Consider the following 19124-nt stretch of genomic DNA (forward strand, 5'->3'; position numbering starts at 1 on the left):
ATGACTGTGGAGGGGTCCTCAGAGCACGTTTTCCCTCCTGAAAAGCAGGCCCGGGGTGCTGGGGTACAGACACACCTGGCCAACCACCTCATCTTAACAAGGATGGTGAGAAAGGGGATGGAAGGCAACAATAAGGGTTTAGACAAATATTTAAAAATGAGATCACATTGTGTCTTTTAAAGCTATCCTTAAAATTTCCCAAGGTATGAAAAAAAATTCAGAGAGTCTATTTTGCCTTATTCATCGCATTAGCCAAGAATGAATGCATTACAAGAATGTTCCAGAAGGGAAGAACTGATGAAAATGTCTAAAGGCTGTTTTGTGTTCTTTGCAACAACATCCCATGAACACGTGTTGGGGGGAACTCTGTCCTTGGGGGGAGGCCCGGAGCTTGTCCTTTCCTGGGCATGGGCACTGGGGCTGGCGGCCTGCCCTTCCTTCCCCAGGGGCCGGGGTCTCCAGCTGGACTCAGTATATGCCTTGTTTCGGCCAGTTTAGCTCCTTGGCATATGCCCCTTTGCAGCTTCTGATCTCATAGTCATGCTCCAGACACTTGTTCAGGCCCGGCACCCCGGACCGCCAGCCGATGAAGCCCTGCGTCGTCTTCGGGACTGGGGGGGAGGGGAGCACCTGCAATAGAAAGGCAGAGGGTGAGTCGCTTTGGGCCACAGCCACAGGAGGTGTGTCTACAGAGGCACCAGGATCGGTGTGCGAGACCAGGTGTGGAAAAGACAGAAAGAACCCTGGTAGAGGCCACCAACAGACACATAGGTCAATGGAATAGAACAGAGAGCCCAGAAATGAACTTGCACTTCTATAGGCCCTTAATCCACCTGAAAGGAGGCAGGATATACAGTGGGGGAAAGACATCCTCTGGGATACATGGAGCTGGGAAAACTGGACAGCTACCCGATGGCCCAGTGGGTAAAGAATCTGCCTTCAATGGAGGAGACACAGGTTCGATCCTTGGGTGGGGAATATCCCCTGGAGGAGGAAATGGCAACCCACACTTCAGTACTCTTGCCTGGATAATCCCATGGATAGAGGAGCCAGGCGGGCTACAGTCCATGGGGTCACAAGAGTCGGACATGACTTGGCGGCGAAACAACAATAACCTGCAAAAGAAGCAAACTGGCCCGCTTCTCACATCATGCACAGAAGTGAACTCAAATGGATCATAGAGTTAAAGCTAAGATCTGAAATAATAAAACTTCTAGAAGAAAACAATGGCAGCACACTTTTTGATGTTGGTCTTAGCAATAATTTTTTGGATATGTCTCCTAAGGCAAGGGGAACATAAACAAGTGGGTGTTACATCAAACTAAATGGAAACTATCAGTAGGACAAAAAGGCCACCTACTGAACGGGGGAAGATATTTGCAAAGGTATCTGATTAAGAGTTAATATCCAAAATGTACAAAGAACTCATATAACTCAGCATCACAGAAACAAACAACTTGATTGAAAGGTAGGCAGAGCACCCAAGTAGACATTTTCCCAACAAAGATATACAGGTAGTTAACAGTCACATGAAATGTTCAGTGTCACTAAACATCACACTTGTCAGAGTGGCCATCATCAAAAAGACAAGTGACGTGTTGGCAATGATGTGGAGGAAAGGGAACCCTCATGCACTGTTGGTGGAATGTAAACTGGTGCAGTCACTGTGGAAAACAGTTTGTCAGAAAAGTAAAAGTAGAACTATCTTAGGATCTAACAATTCCACTCCTGGATATTTATCTAAAGTAAATGAAAGCACTAATTCAAAAAGATATCTGTAACTCTATGTTAACTGAACGTGTTAAAGAAGGCTGAGTGAGCGCCAAAGTGTTGATGCTTTCGAACTATGGTGCTGGAGAAGATTCTTGAGAGTCCCCTGGACAGCAAGGAGATCAAATCAGTCAATCCTAAAGGAAATCAACCCTGAATATTCATCTGGCCACCTGATGTGAAAAGCCGACTCATTGGAAAAGACCCTGATTCTGGGAAAGATTGAGGGCAGGAGGAGAAGGGGATGACAGAGGATGAGACGGTTGGATGGCATCACTGACTCAATGGATATGAATTTGAGCAAACTCTGGGATATAGTGGAGGACAGAGGAGCTTGGTGTGCTGCAGTTCATGGGGTCACAAAGAGTTGGCCATGACTTAGAGATTAAACAACGATAAATGTTAACTGAACCATTATTTACAATAGCCAAGATAAGGAAGCAACCTAAGTGCCATCAATAGATGAATGAATAAAGATGTGGTCTGTACACACAATGTGATATTACTCAGCAATAAAATTAACGAAATCTTCCCACTGGTGACTACATAGGTGGGCCTAGAAAAATTCTTAGCAGTGAAATAAGTCAGACAGAGAAAGACAAGCACTGCATGATTTCACTTACATATGGACGCTAAAAAACAAATGTCCAACAGAAACAGTCACAGAAACAGAGAACACACAGGTGGTTGCCAGAGGGGAGGTGGAGGAGGAGAGAAATAGGTGAGGGAGATTAAGAGGTATAGACTTCCAGCTACAAAATAAATGAGTCATGGAATGAAACGTACAGTGTGGGGAATATAGTCAGTAATTATGTAATATCTTTGTATGGTGACAGATCATAACTAGACTTGTGATCATTTTGAAATGTTTAGAAACACTGAATGACTATGCTGTATAACAGAAACTAACAGTGTTGTAGGTCAATTATACTTCTAAAACAAACTCATAGGAAAAGAGATCAGTTTTGAGGTTACCAGAGGAAAGGCTGGAGAGGAGGGGGATAGGATGAAGGTGGTCAAAAGGTACAAGCTTCGAGCTATAAGATAAAAAATACTAGGGATGTAATGCACAACATGATAAATATAATGAATGCTGCTCTACATTATATACAAAAACAGTTACAATTAAGAGAATAAATCCTAAGAATTCTCATCACAAGGAGGAAGGTTTCTCTAGTTCTTAAATTTTGTATCTGTATGAGATGATGGATCTTTAGTAATCCAAGTGTGATAATCATTTCATGACATATGTAAGTCAACTTCTGATGCTGTGTATTTTATACTTACTCAGTGATGTATGTCAATTATAGCTCAATAAAATGAAGAAAAAAAATCAGAAAAGACAGAAAGAAGAGCCAGTGTCCCTAAGTAAGCTTCACTGAATGTAGGCACGCTCTGACCCGCTGGACTCAGAGATCATATGTTCCTTGAAAGTAATGATCGATTATCAAACATGTCTTTTTATCTCGTAATGTTTAACATATTTAATTCATGACCGCCAGTAAAATAACTTTTATTTGGTAAAAGAGCAAAAAAAGAGAAACAAAAGCAAGGTGCAGACATATAGAATATTATAATCCATAGTTGTTGTTCAGTTGCTAAGTCGTGTCTGACTCTTTATGACCCCATGGACTGTAGCCCGCCAGGCTCCTCTGTCCATGGGATTCTCCAGGCAAGAATACTGGAGTGGGTTGCCATTTCCTTCTCCAGGGGATCGGCGACCCAGGGATCAAACCTGAATCTCCTGTTTCTCCTGCATTGGCAGGCAGGTTCACTACCACTGAGGCACCAGGGAAGCCACAGTTTACAGTATAAAATATATGGCAATATTGTCAGATGGTATCCTGGCAGTTATAGACCTTCCAGGTTTGATTAGAAGGCTTTATGATACGTGTGTAAACACACACACACCAAACCATAGATACCACAGGAGTGAAAAAAATTGATTTTAATTAAAAACCAAAAAGGAAATGGGATTCTATCTGAAATGAAAAAAACACAATTTCATTTTTCAATTCCTTGAAATCTGAAAAATTTTTAGAAAATGAGGGTGAATGCTTATGCAGGTTTTGCCTTTCTATTTGAAATAACCTTCTGTTCTGCTCTTATCAGGGGATTTGAACCAAGACAGCAGTGAGGAATATTCGTTCAAGCAGAAGAACTGAGATGAAGAGGTTTAATATGCTTGGGGTTATGAGTTCACGCTTAGCTCAAAGGATCTTTGAGTGAGGCGGTGGCGAGAGGGGACAGTCCTGGTGGGCCAGCTGCCACTGGTGGATGAAGCCCCTTAACATATGTTCTTGATGAACTATTAACATTAATCTCCTGAGAGGCCCCGCGCAGGGAGGGTCATGAACAGATGCTGGCGGGACCAGTTTCCTCCAGCCAGCAAGTTCTCTACAATGCTGGTCCAGACTGGCTGTCAGGCACACAGACTAGCTTTCAAGTCCAGCTTGTAAGAGAAATGCAGTCAGAATCCACCCCGGGAGCTCACACTTCACCCATCAGACTGGCAGAGATGAAGACACCACCGTCAACAAGGGTCTAGAGGGAGAATCTGTGAAGGGCAACATTACCACTATCTATGAAAAAGGAAAATGCAAACACGCTTTAACCTGACAATCCAGCCCTTAGCATTTATCCTAAGACATCCTAATACCTGCAAGTGCACGTGCCAAGATTAGTGTGGGAGACTGACTGCAGCCCTGTGTGTGACAGCACATGCCTGGACACAGCTTACATGTCCATCCCCTGAAGACCCATTCGGTCACGGCCCCTCCACACCATGGAAAACTACACAACAGTGTAAAAGACGGAGGCAGCTGTGTGTTCTGAGATGGAATGACTTGGAGGATAAACTGCTAAGAGAAAAACGAGGTATAAAATGTGTAAGATATGGTATAAACTGTGTATATTAGCTGCTCAGTTGTGTCCGACTCTTTGTGACCCCTTGAACTAGAGCCACCAGGCTCCTCTGTCAATGGGATTTCCCAGGCAAGATAACCGGAGTGGATAGCCCTTCCCTTCTCCAGGGGATCTTCCTGATCCAGGGCTTGAAACCAGGTCTCCTGCATTGCAGGCAGATTCGTTACCAGCTGAGCCACCAGGGAAGCCCGTCCAGGGTTAAGGGAAGGGTTATATAAATTATGGTCTATCCATACAATTGAGAAAAATGCAGTCATTAATACATTAATGTTTCGGAATGCTATGGGTAACTGCATGGAAAGATAAATAGGATATATTGTTGAATGAAAAAAGATTACAAAGCAGTCTATGGAATTTTATTTTAAAATATGTATATATGCATGTGTGCATGAGTTTGTGCGTGCATGTGTGTGTGTGTGTGTTGAAGGAGTAGCTGAGGATAGCACTTAAGAGCAGGGCTCTGAAATCAGATACACTTGACCTTGGAAAAGTTCAGTCTTTGTCAGCTTCGGTTTCCTCATCTGCAAAATGGGTTTGATGGCAATTATATCCATTCTCCAGGGATGTTGTGGAAATAAGATAACCATGTAAAGCACTCAGTATGGGGAGCAACTAAAGGGCAATAATAAAAGAATATGAGCTAGCATTTATTGGTGGTACATGGAGGTGTAGAAGGCATCTGGAAGAACTTCCCAAAATGCTAACCATGGGTCAGTGTATATATATGGATATTTTAATTTATGATTTATATTTTGCTGCATTTCTAGAAAAATCAGCAAGTCTCTTTTGCTGTGTAATCAGTAGAGGAACCCTCTCAATATCTCAGTGGAATGCATTCTTTCATTCATCCAGCAAATAGGTTGTACCCACTGAGCGCCTAATTCAAACAAGCTAGCCATCCCATCTGACCCTGAGGGTGTCAGAGAAAGAAAACCCAGAATCGAACTCATCCATCCCTGGCCTCCTTCATCCTGAGTTTTCATCCCCTCCCCACATTGGGACACAGAAGTGCCTGCTCCATAGCTGGATGGAGAGCAGAACCCAGGATTAAAGTGACAGACCCATGAGAAGGGCTTTCTTGGTGGCTCAGACCATAAAGAATCTGCCTGCAAGGCAGGAGACCTGGGTTCGATCCCTGGGTTGGGAAGATCCCCTGAAGGAGGAAATGGGTACCCCCTCCAGTATTCTTGACTGGAGAATCTTATGGATAGAGGAGCTTGGCAGGCTACAGTTCATGGGATCACAAAGAGTCAGATACAACTAAGCCACTAACACTTTCACTTTTCCCATGAGAGGAGACCAGGGATATATAGAACTCAGAAACTTCTAGAGACATCTACCCCACGTTCACATCTGACTGGTCTTTGGTGGGAACACCATCTATGTCTTCTCCCCTCTGGATGACCTGGTCACTCACTCAGCAACAAGAGTGACCTTTTACGAAGGCAGTTCTCAATATTCCGCGGCCCTGCTTCTCTCTGCAAATCAGGCTCAGATCCCAGTTCCTTCCTCTAGACTCCAAGGTCCTGCACATATAGGGACCAGTAACCTGCTGTGTCTCCCACGTGTGGGCTTTGGAAGGACTGGAAACCCATGTCCCTGTGGCTTGGGTACTGCTGTATCCTTACCTGTGCCCAAGGCTTGGCCCACCTGAAGCAACACCGTTTCTGGTGGGGTGGATTTCTTACTTAGGAAAACAAGTACTTAAAAAGACTTTGCGAACCTTGATGTATTTCTCCACTGGGGTCACTGGCCGGATGCGGAACCGCTCAGGAAGCTCGATTTTGGGCTTTGAGGTGGCTGGTTCTTCTTCACACTTGATCAGCTGAAACACAATCCCCAGAGGTGGGGCCCCACAGGCTGAGGGGCCTTTCACAGTCCCCCCAGAACAAGACTCTTCACAGGTGACAAAGGCGGGACTCAGGCCAATGTTAGAAAGGGGCAGAGTGGGGACCTGCAGGCAGCCCAGCTCAGGCCCAGGCTCTCGCAGACTGCCCATTTACTGCCCCGCCCATAATGTGAGAACATGTTACAGTTTATGGACTTAAACTAAAAACCTGCCAGCAAGGTTCAGGATCAACCTCTAAACTATGAGGACAGCCCCCAACCCCCCACTTTTAATTTTTAAAGCAATTTTGAACTCTTCAAAATCCTGATTTAATTACACATGAAGACTATTAATACAGATTCTTTTATGCATATCATATTAATAAGGACTGATTTTATGCATAAAATTTCAAATTGTGTAACTCTCCAAGTATTAAGAAAGCTCATTAAGAATGGCATAATTTCAGAGCCAGTGGGACAGGGTGAATTACAAAGGGGGTTTATACTGTCTTGAATCAAGTACGTTTTGAATTATGCGGTCCTTGAGTGATTCTGCCTCCTTCTAGAGAAATGTGGTTTCCTCATGTTGTGTCCTAGGGATCTCGTGGAAGGTTGCAAACCGCTGGCCACCATCCTGGTGAAGCCCACACAAGCCCACATATATGTGGGTCTTTATATGTTGTTTTATAAATGGAGCCACTATTCTAGACTCAGACATTTTCATTAAAGCATCTGAATTTCCAGACTCTCTTGAACAATCAGAAAATGTAGCTGAGTCTGTCTTGCCTGGGAGCCCTCAGCAGGGCTGATGATGGTGCCTCTGGCTGGGGTCAGAGGTCTCTGCTGGTGTCCCCAATACTCCCTATTTATTATCTCTGGTCCTTTCCCTCATTTCTGTTGTAGGAAATACCAAGAGTTATTTTCCTAATAATCCTGCAGATACTTACTTGGCCTCTCCTCTCTTTCCTTCTGAACCTTACAGTCACTCAATGAGGCAGTGAGGACTATCACCCCATTTTACAGATGGCAAGTCCAAGGTTGAGTAGCCCTGGAATCAACCAGACCAACATCTCCCTTTGGTGCCTTTCTTAGCTGTGTGACTTTGTACTTTTTTGAGCTCAAATCCCTCATTTGTAAAATGGGGCTCAAATAGCATCCTTCTCTGCACAGGGGTTGTCTTATGGATTCAATGAGCTGGTTTGGATGAGGCACCTAGAATGTGCCTGGCATTTAGTAAAAGCTCAATAAATTTGTAAATCAAAGGAACTTTCAGGTGTCAGCCATCTTCATCTATAACATGCTCTATAAATTTATTCCTTTAAATCAAACACTTCATAACCATTTATTCTTGGAAATGATTGGGTCTATAACCTCCAGGGTCATCAACTCTACATTTACCTCCTCGAGGGGGGTTGATAAAAATCCCCAGTTCTGGGCCCAGTTTTGCCGTGCTTCATTTTCAGCCTTCAGGCGATATTTCCTGAAGGAAAAAAAAAGTTCTTAAGTGATGTACAACATTTGAAAAGGGTTGACATAGCAAACCCTAAAAGGTGCCCTGGGGAGAATTTGACCTTCATCCATGCGCCTGGACTGAGTGATGATTCCAAGACAGGGAGGGAGTGGAAGGCCCTGTCTCTGGGGGATTGTCACTCATGAAAGGGAGACACGTGTCTCAGAACCAGAGATGCTGTTTGGATGGTACATCACGACCAGACAAGACTGGGGCTGCCTCTGCCCTAGGGGTCATCTCGATTCTGGATCCCTTATTTTAGGGGCCCTTGGACCTACAGTAATGGGGGAGTGGTAAATCATGATGGAGGTACAAGTAAAGTTCCTTTGTTTTCAGAGCAAGGACCAGGGCAGAGTGAGGTACTAGGGTGTAAAATTTAAGGAGGCACCCATTCCCAGTTCCTTCAAGGGCAGAGCCAGAACCTGCATAACCTTGACATGGAGCCCTCCTTAAACATGCACCCCAGGCCCCTCGTTTGTCCCACCCTAATCCTGGCTCTGCTTTTGCTGCACATGTAATATAATTTATACATAACTACCCACGAGCTGAGGTGAGTTCCAGTTGAAGTGCAGGTGTGTCTTTTGCAAAAAAACTGATTAAATATTTATTCATTTTGATTTTCAAGTTTCCTTTCCTATTTTGAAACCAGGGTCTGCACCCCAAGCCCCCTCTAATGTCTCAACAGTTTCTGAGGCCCAAGCTATTTCCCCAGGGGCTGAGCACCTAAATCAGTTCAGTTAAATCACTCAGTCATGTCCAATTCTTTGCGACCCCATGGACTGCAGTATGCCAGGCTTCCCTGTCCATCACCAACTCTCGGAGCTTGCTCAAACTCATATCCATCGAGTTAGTGATGCCATCCAACCATCTCATCCTCTGTCGTCCCCTTCTCCTCCCGCCTTCAATCTTTCCCAGCATCAGGGTCTTTTCCAATGAATCAGTTCTTCACATCAGTGGCCAAAGTATTGGGGCTTAATCTTTAGCATCAATCCTTCCAATGAATATTCAGGACTGATTTCCTTTAGGATTGACTGGTTTGATCTCCTTGCAGTTCAAAGGAGTCTCAAGAGTCTTCTCCAACACCACAATTCAAAAGCATCAATTCTTCAGTGCTCAGCTTTCTTTATGGTCCAACTCTCACATCCATACATGGCTACTGGAAAAACCATAGCTTTGACTAGATGGACATTTGTCGGCAAAGTAATGTCTCTGTTTTCTAATATGCTATCTAGGTTGGCCATAGCTTTTCTTCGAAGGAGCAAGCATCTTTTAATTTCATGGCTGCAATCACCATCTGCAGTGATTTTGGAGCCCCCCAAAAATAAAGTCTGTCACTTTTTCCATTGTTTCCCCATCTATTTGCCATGAAGTGATGGAACTGGATGCCATGATCTTAGTTTTCTGAATGTTGAGTTTTAAGCCAACTTTTTCACTCTCCTCTTTCACTTTCATCAAGAAGCTCTTTAGTTCTTCACTTTCTGCCATAAGGGTGGTATCATCTGCATATCTGAGGTTATTGATATTTCTCCCAGCAATCTTGATTCCAGCCTGTGCTTCATCCAGCCTGGCATTTAGCATGAGGTACTCTGCATATAAGTTAAATAAGCAGGGTGACAATATACAGCCTTGACATACTGCTTTCCCTAATTGGAACCAGTCTGTTGTTCCATGGCCAGTTCTAACTGTTGCTTCTTGACCTGCATACAGATTTCTCAGGAGGCAGGTAAGGTCGTCTGGTATTCCCATCTCTTTCCACAGTTTGTTATGATCCACATTGTCAAAGGCTTTGGCGTTGTCAATAAAGCAGAAGTAGATGTTTTTCAGGAACTCTCTTGCTTTTTCAATGATCCAACGGATGTTGGCAATTTGATCTCTGGCTCCTTTGCCTTTTCTAAATCCAGCGTGAACATCTGGAAGTTCATGGTTCATGTACCATTGAAGCCTGGCTTGGAGAATTTTGAGCATTACTTTGCTAATGTGTGAGATGAGTGCAATTGTGCAGTAGTTGGAATATTCTTTGGCATTGCCTTTTTTGGGGATTGGAATGAAAACTGACCTTTTCCAGTCCTGTGGCCACTGCTGAATTTTTCAAATTTGCTGGCATAATGAGTGCAACATTTTCACAGCATCATCTTTTAGGATTTGAAATAGCTCAACTGGAATTCCATCACCTCCACTAGCTTTGTTTGTAGTCATGCTTCCTAAGGCCCACTTGACTTTGCATTCCAGGATGTCTGGTTCTAGGTGAGTGATCACACCATTGTGATTATCTGGGTCATGAAGATATTTTTTGTATAGCTCTTCTGTGTATTCTTGCCACCTCTTCTTAATATCTTCTGCTTCTGTTAGGTCCATACCATTTCTCTCCCTTGGTGTCTCTAATTTTCTTGAAGAGATCTCTAGTTTTTCCCATTCTGTTGTTTTCCTCTATTTCTTTGCATTGATCACTGAGGAAGGCTAATTTATCTCTCCTTACTATTCTTTGGCACTCTGCATTCAAATGGGTATATCTTTCCTTTTCTCCTTTGCCTTTCCCTTCTCTTCTTTTCTCCGCTATTTGTAAGGACTCCACAGACAACCATTTTGCCTTTCTGCATTTCTTTTTCTTGGAGATGGTCTTGATCACTGCCTCCTATACAATGTCACGAACCTCCGTCCACAGTTCTTCAGGCACTCTGTCTATCAGATCTAATCCCTTGAATCTATTTCTCACTTCCACTGTATAATCGTAAGGGATTTGATTTAGGTCATACCTGAATGGTCTAGTGGTTTTCTGTACTTTCTTCAATTTAAGTCTGAATTTGGCAATAAGGAGTTCACGATCTGAGCCACAGTCAGCTCTGGATCTTGTTTTTGCTGACTGTATAGAGCTTCTCCATCTTCAGCTGCAAAGAATGTAATCAATCTGATTTTGGTATTGACCATCAGGTGATGTCCATGTGTAGAGTCTTCTCTACATGTGTTGTTGGAAGAGAGTGTTTCTATGACCAGTGTGTTCTCTTAGCAAAACTCTGTTAGCCTCTGCCCTGCTTCATTTTGTACTACAAGGCCAAATTTGCCTGTTGCTCCAGGTATCTCTTGATTTCCTATTTTTGCATTCCAGTCCCCTATAATGAAAACGACACCTTTTTTTGGATGAACATGCCCCTGCCCATTTGAACAAGACCCAGTTTTCCCCACAGTCAGTCTCTCCCATCAGGAAACTTTCATAAGCCTCTTATCCTTATCCCTCAGAGGAAAGACAGAATGAAAACCACAATCACAGAAAACTAGTCAAACTGATCATATGGACCACAGCCTTGTCTAACTCAATGAAACTATGAGCCATGCCATGTAGGGACACCCATGATGGATGGGTCATGGTGAAGTGTTCTGACAAAATGTGATCCACTGGAGAAGGGAATGGTAAACCACTTCAGGATTCTTGAGAACCCCATGAACAGTATGAAAAGGCAAAAAAGATAGGACACTAAAAGATGAACTCCCCAGGTCAGTAGGTGCCCAATATGTTACTGGAGAAGAGTGGAGAAATAACTCCAGAAAGAATGAAGAGACGGAGCCAATGCAAAAACAATGCCCAGTTGTGGATGTGACTGGTGATGGAAGTAAAGTCCGATGCTATAAAGAACAATATTGCATAGGAACCTGGAATGTTAGGTCCATGAATCAAGGTAAATCGGAAGTGGTCAAACAGGAGATGGCAAGAGTGAACATCGACATTTTAGGAATCAGTGAGCAGCTAAAGCTGAGTCTGTTTCCAAAGAAACTGTAACATGAGACAAAAATATGAGCCATATATGTATTTAAAATGTTCTAGAGCCACATTTTTTTAAAAGGGAAAATAAACTAAGATCATGGCATCCAGTCCCATCACTTCATGGCAAATAGATGGGGAAACAGTGGAAACAGTGGCTGACTTTATTTTTGGGGGGCTCCAAAATCACCGCAGATTGTGATTGCAGCCATGAAATTAAAAGACGCTTTCTCCTTGGAAGGAAAGTTATGACCAACCTACACAGCATATTAAAAAGCAGAGACATTACTTTGCCAACAAAGGTCCATCTAGTCAAGGCTATGGTTTTTCCAGTGGTCGTGTATGGATGTGAGAGTTGGACTATAAAGAAAGCTGGAGCACCAAAGAATTGATGCTTTTGAACTGTGGTGTTGGAGAAGACTCTTTGGGAGTCCCTTGGACTGCAAAGAGATCCAACCAGTCCATCCTAAAGGAGATCAGTCCTGGGTGTTCACTGGAAGGACTGATGTTGAAACTGAAACTCTAATACTTTAGCCACCTGATGCGAAGAGTTGACTTATTGGAAAAGACCCTGATGCTGGGAAAGATTGAGGGCAGGAGGAGAAGGGAACAACAGAGGATGAGATGGTTGGATGGCATCACCAACTCAATGGACATGGGTTTGGGTGGACTCCGGGAGTTTGTGATGGACAGGGAGGCCTGGCGTGCTGTGGTTCATGGGGTCGCAATGAGTCAGAAATGACTGAGCGACTGAACTGAACTGAGAGGCACATTTTTTAAAAAGTGAAAGTAAACAGGTAAACTTAATTTTGGTGTCACTTTTTAGGGGCATGAAGTTTTTGAAATCTAGTGTTTTACATTTACAGCTCATTTCAATTTGGAATAGTTACCTATCAAGTGCTCATTAGCCACTTTGACATGGGGCAGAAGAGTCTAAGGGCTTAAATGGCTCTGTTCACCAAGGATGGGCCATCTGATTTGGGTCCTGAAGGATGAGTAGGAGTTTGTTTGGTGGGGAAAGACAAAAAAGGGCATACTAGGCAGAGGAAACAGACCCTGCTATGGTAGTATAATATTTCCTACTGTGGGTACTTAGATAAAAATAAATATTAAAAAAAATAGCATATATTTATTGCAAATAATACTGGCTTTGCATTTTCAAGAGTGATATAAAGTTTTCTATAAAAAGAAGTTCATTAGGTAACACCAAGCTAATTTAAAGAAAAATATGAAGTGACTATTACAGGATTTTCAAGGAAATGGTAAAAGTCTTAAGAGATGAAAATAGGATAACTGAAGTTTAAGAGGTTAGCAGTGATGGTTTGTTGTTGCTATATATCACCTGGAGAAGGGAAATGGCTATTCAGTTCAGTATTCTTTCTTGGGGAATTCTGTGGACAGAGGAGCCTGGCAGGTTACAGTTCATGGGGTTGCAAAGAGTTGGACGCTACTGAGTGACTAACACTGTATTTCCTTACTTGCATCTAAATTAGTAACTTTCCATATTGGCTAAAACTTCAAAGAGATGGGACAGAAAGGCAAATAGAAACATCCATTATAGATGTCTACTGAATACGAATCTTTTAGAAAATGGATTTAATTCTTTAAAACTTCTTGTTAAAAAACCAGGATAAGCAAGAGTAAATGTAAAGTGCTCTCTTTCGAACTGAACACATATTAAGATTTTTAAAAACATTGGGTAAATCTTAAAAATAAGCACTCAACCGTCCGCTCTCAACAAGCAAAGCTTTGCAGAGGGCTGTAGAGCCAGATGCAAAACGTTTCACGCCTTTGTGGTGCGCCAAGGAGAAGAGAAAGAGAAAGGCTCTTTCGTCAATGCCCCCTTTCCGCAAGGCACCCTGACCACCTCCAGCACACGCTCCTAGCGCCCAGAAGTCGACCACTTCCAGGACTTGGTGGGAAAACTGAGGCCGCCAGGTGTGCACACTTTAGGTGGGAACGGCCCAGTCCACTGGGTTACCGAGTCCCGGGCGTTACCAGATCGCATCCTGGGCCACGAGGTTCATGCGCTCGGCTGCAGCCGTGCTGATCGGTTTCTGTGCCATGGGGCCTGGGGTCTTGGCACGCCCCCGCGCGCTCAGGCCTCGGGCTCAGCGTCTCAAGTCTCCTGGGAGACCGGTTGCTGAGCAACGCGGGACGCGGAGGCGGAGCCGGGCCGCACCTGGAGAGATTGGGGCAGCTGGACTCTCCTCTCCAGGCGCCAGGGCTCTTCAGGACAACCTCGGTCCACAGACACGCTTTTCGCGCGCCTCCCTGCCCACCTGCTTTGTCCGGGGCTGCCTCAGCCCTCCTCCTCTGCGGAAAACCTTGGGGAAACCTCAAGACCTTACACCCCCTCCTCCTTTTAGACCTGTCACGCAAGTATACTCGCCAAGTGTACCGAGCTTAATAAATTCCGTCATAGAGACTCCTGTAACCGCCGCCTGGATTACGAAATGGGTCACCCCAGCCCACCTCTTTTGTCGACTTCTCTTAGCAGAGATTATCTTTTTTTCACCATGATTAGTACTTGTAAGTGAAATCATCCCAGTGTCGTTTTTCTCTGGCTTCCTTGTTCCAGTATTACGTTTGAGAGGTTCATCCGTATTGCCGCGAGTACCCAGGGTGTGGTCACTTCCATGCGGAAGGCACTGGTGCCAATCTTTGGGGCCTCCACGGAAGTGCTGCTGTGAATTTCAGCGCACGTGGCTTTTGGAGAACCTGTACATGCATTTCTTTGGCATCCACTCTGTATAATTATCTCCAAATGAAGCTCAAAGATAATACTGCCTTCCGACTCCACACCCCAACCTCTCTTTCATGCCCATCAACACTAATCCCTTGTCACTGGGATGCTCATGGGGTGTTTGTTGACTGACCTACTGACCTCCCTGCCCTAGCTTCCATCCCACCATGTTGTCATTGGCCTGGGACTGAAAATGTGTCTAAAACAACAGAACATGCATCCACTTCTTAGGACAGGGGAAGGTTCCTCTGCTTGAGCAGCCGCAGGGTACACAGGTGTCCAGAGCCTAGCGGTGCTGAGAGAAGGAGGCAGCAAGCTTTGCCGACTGATAGATCATCTCCAGATGACTGAGAGCCTGTGAGCGCTTTCATCTCCTCACTGGGGCACGGGGATTCTCCCTGACAGATAAGTCTCCCTCCCTCCCTATCCCTGACTTCGTGGGGGTGTTCACAGATTTGAGCACCTGTCGCAGCATTTGGATGATGTATCTTCCCCTCTTGATGATGTTCCCCACAGTCAGCTGTGTGATGGTCCTCTCTGCTGCTGGAAATGCTGGGTGGAGGCCCAGGATTGGGTGGTCCCTACTGCTGCTTCAACTAAAATACTGAGGGGGCCAGGCAGGGGCTGGAATCAGAGCTGTGGGGGTTCATCAGCCTGATGGTTAGCACCCCATGGCCACAGCTGAGCGAGCCGGCCCACCAGGCTGGATTGCTGCAGGTGGACAGGGATGCAGGTGGGCCTGGAGTTTCCTGCCTGGTCTTCTCTCTGAGGTCGCCATTCCTACGATAGGAGAGAAGGTGTCCTGGGAAGAACTGTGAATGGTGGATACTAGGAAGAGAAGAGGATCTGTTGTATAGGGGGCAAAGTCTGCTACTCTCTTGGGAAGTTTCTAAGAGGATTTTGTTACAATGATTAATTAAGTATAAATTTGTTTGTTGAATGTCTGTATGCCAGACACCAAGGGTTCATTCATTCTTCAAATGTTTGCTGAGCGCCTCCACGTGCCTGGGGATCCAGGAGGGAACAAGGCTGACAAAGTCATTGCCCCCCTGTGGCTGACTTGTCTGGAGGGAAGACACACAGTGAAGCAAGTGAAGACGGATCAACAGATGTATTGTCACCCTGAGCAGAGATGTGTGCTGCCAAGAGATTTAAATCAGGGAAGGGGGCTCGAGGTGACAGGTCCAGTGAAGGGCCTATTCTAAGTGGGTGGGCAGGAAAGGCCTCTCCGAGGAAACGATGACTGAGCACAGAACTAGGGAGGGAGGCACCCATGCAAAGGGGTCCTTTGTCCTTTCTATGGAGGACAGAGGTGCAAGACCAAGGTCCTGAGGCAGAACAAGCCCAGGGTGTTTGAGGACCACTGAGGAGGCCAGTGCAGCTAGAGGGCTCCCTGGAAAATGTGGCCAGGTGCAGAAATGAGAAAACAAGCTCAATGTCTTCCAGTTTTACTAAGTAAGGACACAGGTGTGAATGCAGCCACGTGAGAGTGAAGCCTGATAGATGAAACACCAATAAGAGGAGAGCACCCCAGATGAGGCAGGAAAGTATAGAGGAGGTGATGAGTGAGTGGGGTTTTGAAGGATGAATAAGAGTTTGCCAGTCTTGCCCATTCTCACCAGAGCCTTCTATTGGTAGGGTTGCATATGGAAATACACAACACAACATAATTTCGTGGAGCACACCTATACTATACTATATACTAAGACATTATGTATTTATTAAATATAGCTGGGCATCCATATCTTATATGACCACCCTATCCTTGGTGAGTTTCTTCATCATACTCAACAAATACATGTGCATATATGAAATTCTATTTATTTTTTACTTCTGGTGGCCTGTGTTTCTTTGTTTTATACCATCTGCCTTCTCTCCTGGTTCAAGGGGTTGAAATCTCCTTAGGATATTTGAAACAAGAGATTCTTGGACCTCTGACAGACATCATTTATTCACCTATTGCTTTTATTTTATTGGAAAACGTGTTTTGCAGCACAGATTTCAAACAGGAAGTTTGAAGGGAGAGCTGAGAGATAAAAAGGCCATATTTGTTGATTAGATGTGGGAAATGGAGACAGTGTTTATAGCTTGCAGAGTGTTTGCCATGTTCCTGTATATCAATATTTTTGGCCCTCTCTCAGCATTTCAGGACAGTTGATTTCTGATTTTTTATTTTTTTCATCTTGCTGTTGCTTTATAAAACATCCCAACAACTAGAGCCAACTGCTTCTTTTAGTGTTTTAAGCTTAAACAGTTTTCTTTTTTATTGTATGATTTTTTTTTTTTTTAAACCAAAGAAGGCTTTGTGCGGGGAGCGGTCCCTGCCAGCCAGTGTGCCGTTTTTCTCAGCATGGCTGATTATTATCTCGACTGTACAACAAAGACGCGGAGGCTTGAACTGAAGGTGCCAATTTGCACGGAATGTACTTGATGGCTTACCGGAGCTTCAGCTTAAGGATCTTGAAAGTTCTCGCCTTCACACACCCATTATGCTCTCTTTAGTCCCAGCAGAAAGAACTCTTGTCTTCCTTCACAAATAGTCTACACTCCACACACCTAAGGTAGCAATTATTGTCATTCTCTGCGCCTTGTGGCGGAAGAAAAAAGCTGAGTCCCCCTTGCCACCCCCGCAGCACCCTAGAAGCCTCCCTCCGGAGCCTGTTCGCCATCCAGCTTAATTATCAATTATTGCTCCAATTAGAGACCCCGCAGCAGGCGAGGGTTCCCTGTGTCCTGCTCTTTCTCCCCTGCGTCTCTTGTCACAGCTCTCATGATGTGAGAAAAGCCCAAACCCTGTGTGAAAAGGAAAGTGAATTTGGATGCAAAGAAAAGGAACTAACTTTGATTTCCAGGTGTGAACGTGGCTGGAGGATCTGGGTCATTAAGGGTGGTAGGTGCCTGGACCCTCACCTTCTTCTGGTGGCTCTTAGGATTGGAAACAGAAGGTATCTGTGCATCTGCAATGAAGGGCTTGGCAGGGATACAGCTTGGAGATGCATATGCTCCGAGGACGGGGTGTCACCTCTGAAGGGTTTAGGCGTAGCTTTAAATCACTAAAACTGAACTTGAATGGCACTGTAAGTACAGTAATTATCTTTTATCCCAGCGGTATTTTATGGAGCTGGACTGGCCACGCAGAGGACTCAGCTTCTAGAGAGGACCTGCTGCCCTCTGTTCTGTCGAAAGAGGGTCAGACAGGGGTTTTTGTTTGTTTGTTTGTTTTTAACTATTTCATTCTTTAAAAAAAAAATGTTATTTGGCTCCACTGGGTCTTAGTTGCAGCATGCAGGATCTAGTTCCCTGGCCAGGGATCGAACCTGGCCCCCTCTGCCTTGGTAGCCTGGAGTCTTAGCCACTAGACCACTAGGGAAGTCCCCAAACAGAGGTTTTAATGGGAAAATGGATCACTGGGCAGGGAGGTGAGGACGAAGCTGATTTCCAGGCTCTATTCCCTAAGATTACAAACACAGGCATTTACCCACCAGGTGGCACTGGGCAAACTTCTCCTCTCCTCCACTGGTTGAGGCTTAAGGCCAGATGACTTTGAATGACCACTCATTCATTCATTCAACCAACAAATATCTAGAGTCTCTTCTATGCGCTAGGATTCCCTGGTGGCTCAGATGGTAAAGAATCTGCCTGCAGTGCAGGAGACCTGGGTTCAATCCCTGGGTCAGGAAGATCCCCTGGAAAAGGGAATGGCTACCCACTCCAGTATTCTTGCCTGGAGAATCCCATGGACAGAGGAGCCTGGCAGGCTACAGTCCATAGGATTGCAAAGAGTCGGATACGACTGAGTGACTAACATTTTCACTTTGGGTTTCCCTGGTGGCTCCGACTTGGGGTGGGGAGTTTGAACCTTATTCTGACAAAGGTGCTGAGTGCCTTTGGGTAGCTCTGTCCAGCTAAACACACAGGCCTTCCTGTAGGAATGACACTCATTGGTATTTTGCAGAAGCAGACACAGAATCAGAGAAGTTAGGTCACTTGTCCATCTCACACAGCTGTGAAGATAGAAAGCCAAGATCTAGGTGCACTTCATTGTCAGTGTGGCAAATGTAAGAAGAGAGATCACCTGGAACACCTATTCAGGCCTCTTAGATGGATAATCTTCAGGAATATGTCATTTCCCATGTTATAGTCTGAACAATCTTAACGCCTACATAGGAAACCAATAGCATTGTGCATTTCTGCATCTGCCCCCCACCACTCCCTACCCTTTGTTGAGTCCTGCCCCAGGCCGCAGGTGCGAGGTCTTGCATGAAGGCCACAGAAGTGGAGGTGAAAACCAAGTTCACCCCCGAAGCTAACTGACCCCCTTTGTAACCTTGCCAAAAGCCCCCTGATAGTCACTAACAAGCTTCCTGACTCCAAGTTAAGCAAAGAGGCCCATTCCAGTGAACACCTTATAGCGCCTCAACGAACCAGCTAACGCCAACCTTCCAGCAGGAGTTTTTTATGTCTTGAGGCTAAAAGTTGGCTTTTAACTCATGAAAACTGTTGGCTTTCCCTGGTCTGTCAGGAGGTGGGCCCACTGTGCTCACAGTGCCCACATTATCTCTGCTCTTTGTTCTTAATAAACTCCCTCCCTT

At 44.9% G+C, this 19124-nt stretch overlaps 1 protein-coding gene across 1 annotated transcript; it reads right to left on the reverse strand.

The window, feature by feature from the left end:
- Window positions 1-229: 229 nt before the first annotated feature.
- Window positions 230-13907, reverse strand: C10H20orf85 (chromosome 10 C20orf85 homolog). Its single transcript, XM_043480222.1, has 4 exons — window positions 13785-13907; window positions 7921-8002; window positions 6419-6520; window positions 230-630 (listed from the first exon to the last, which is right to left on the reverse strand). The coding sequence occupies exons 1-4, from the start codon at window positions 13850-13852 to the stop codon at window positions 469-471; spliced, it is 414 nt and encodes a 137-aa protein (XP_043336157.1). The 5' UTR covers window positions 13853-13907; the 3' UTR covers window positions 230-468.
- Window positions 13908-19124: the final 5217 nt, after the last annotated feature.

Source organism: Cervus canadensis, chromosome 10 (genome assembly GCF_019320065.1).
Source record: "Cervus canadensis isolate Bull #8, Minnesota chromosome 10, ASM1932006v1, whole genome shotgun sequence".
Classification (NCBI taxonomy): Eukaryota; Metazoa; Chordata; class Mammalia; order Artiodactyla; family Cervidae; genus Cervus; species Cervus canadensis.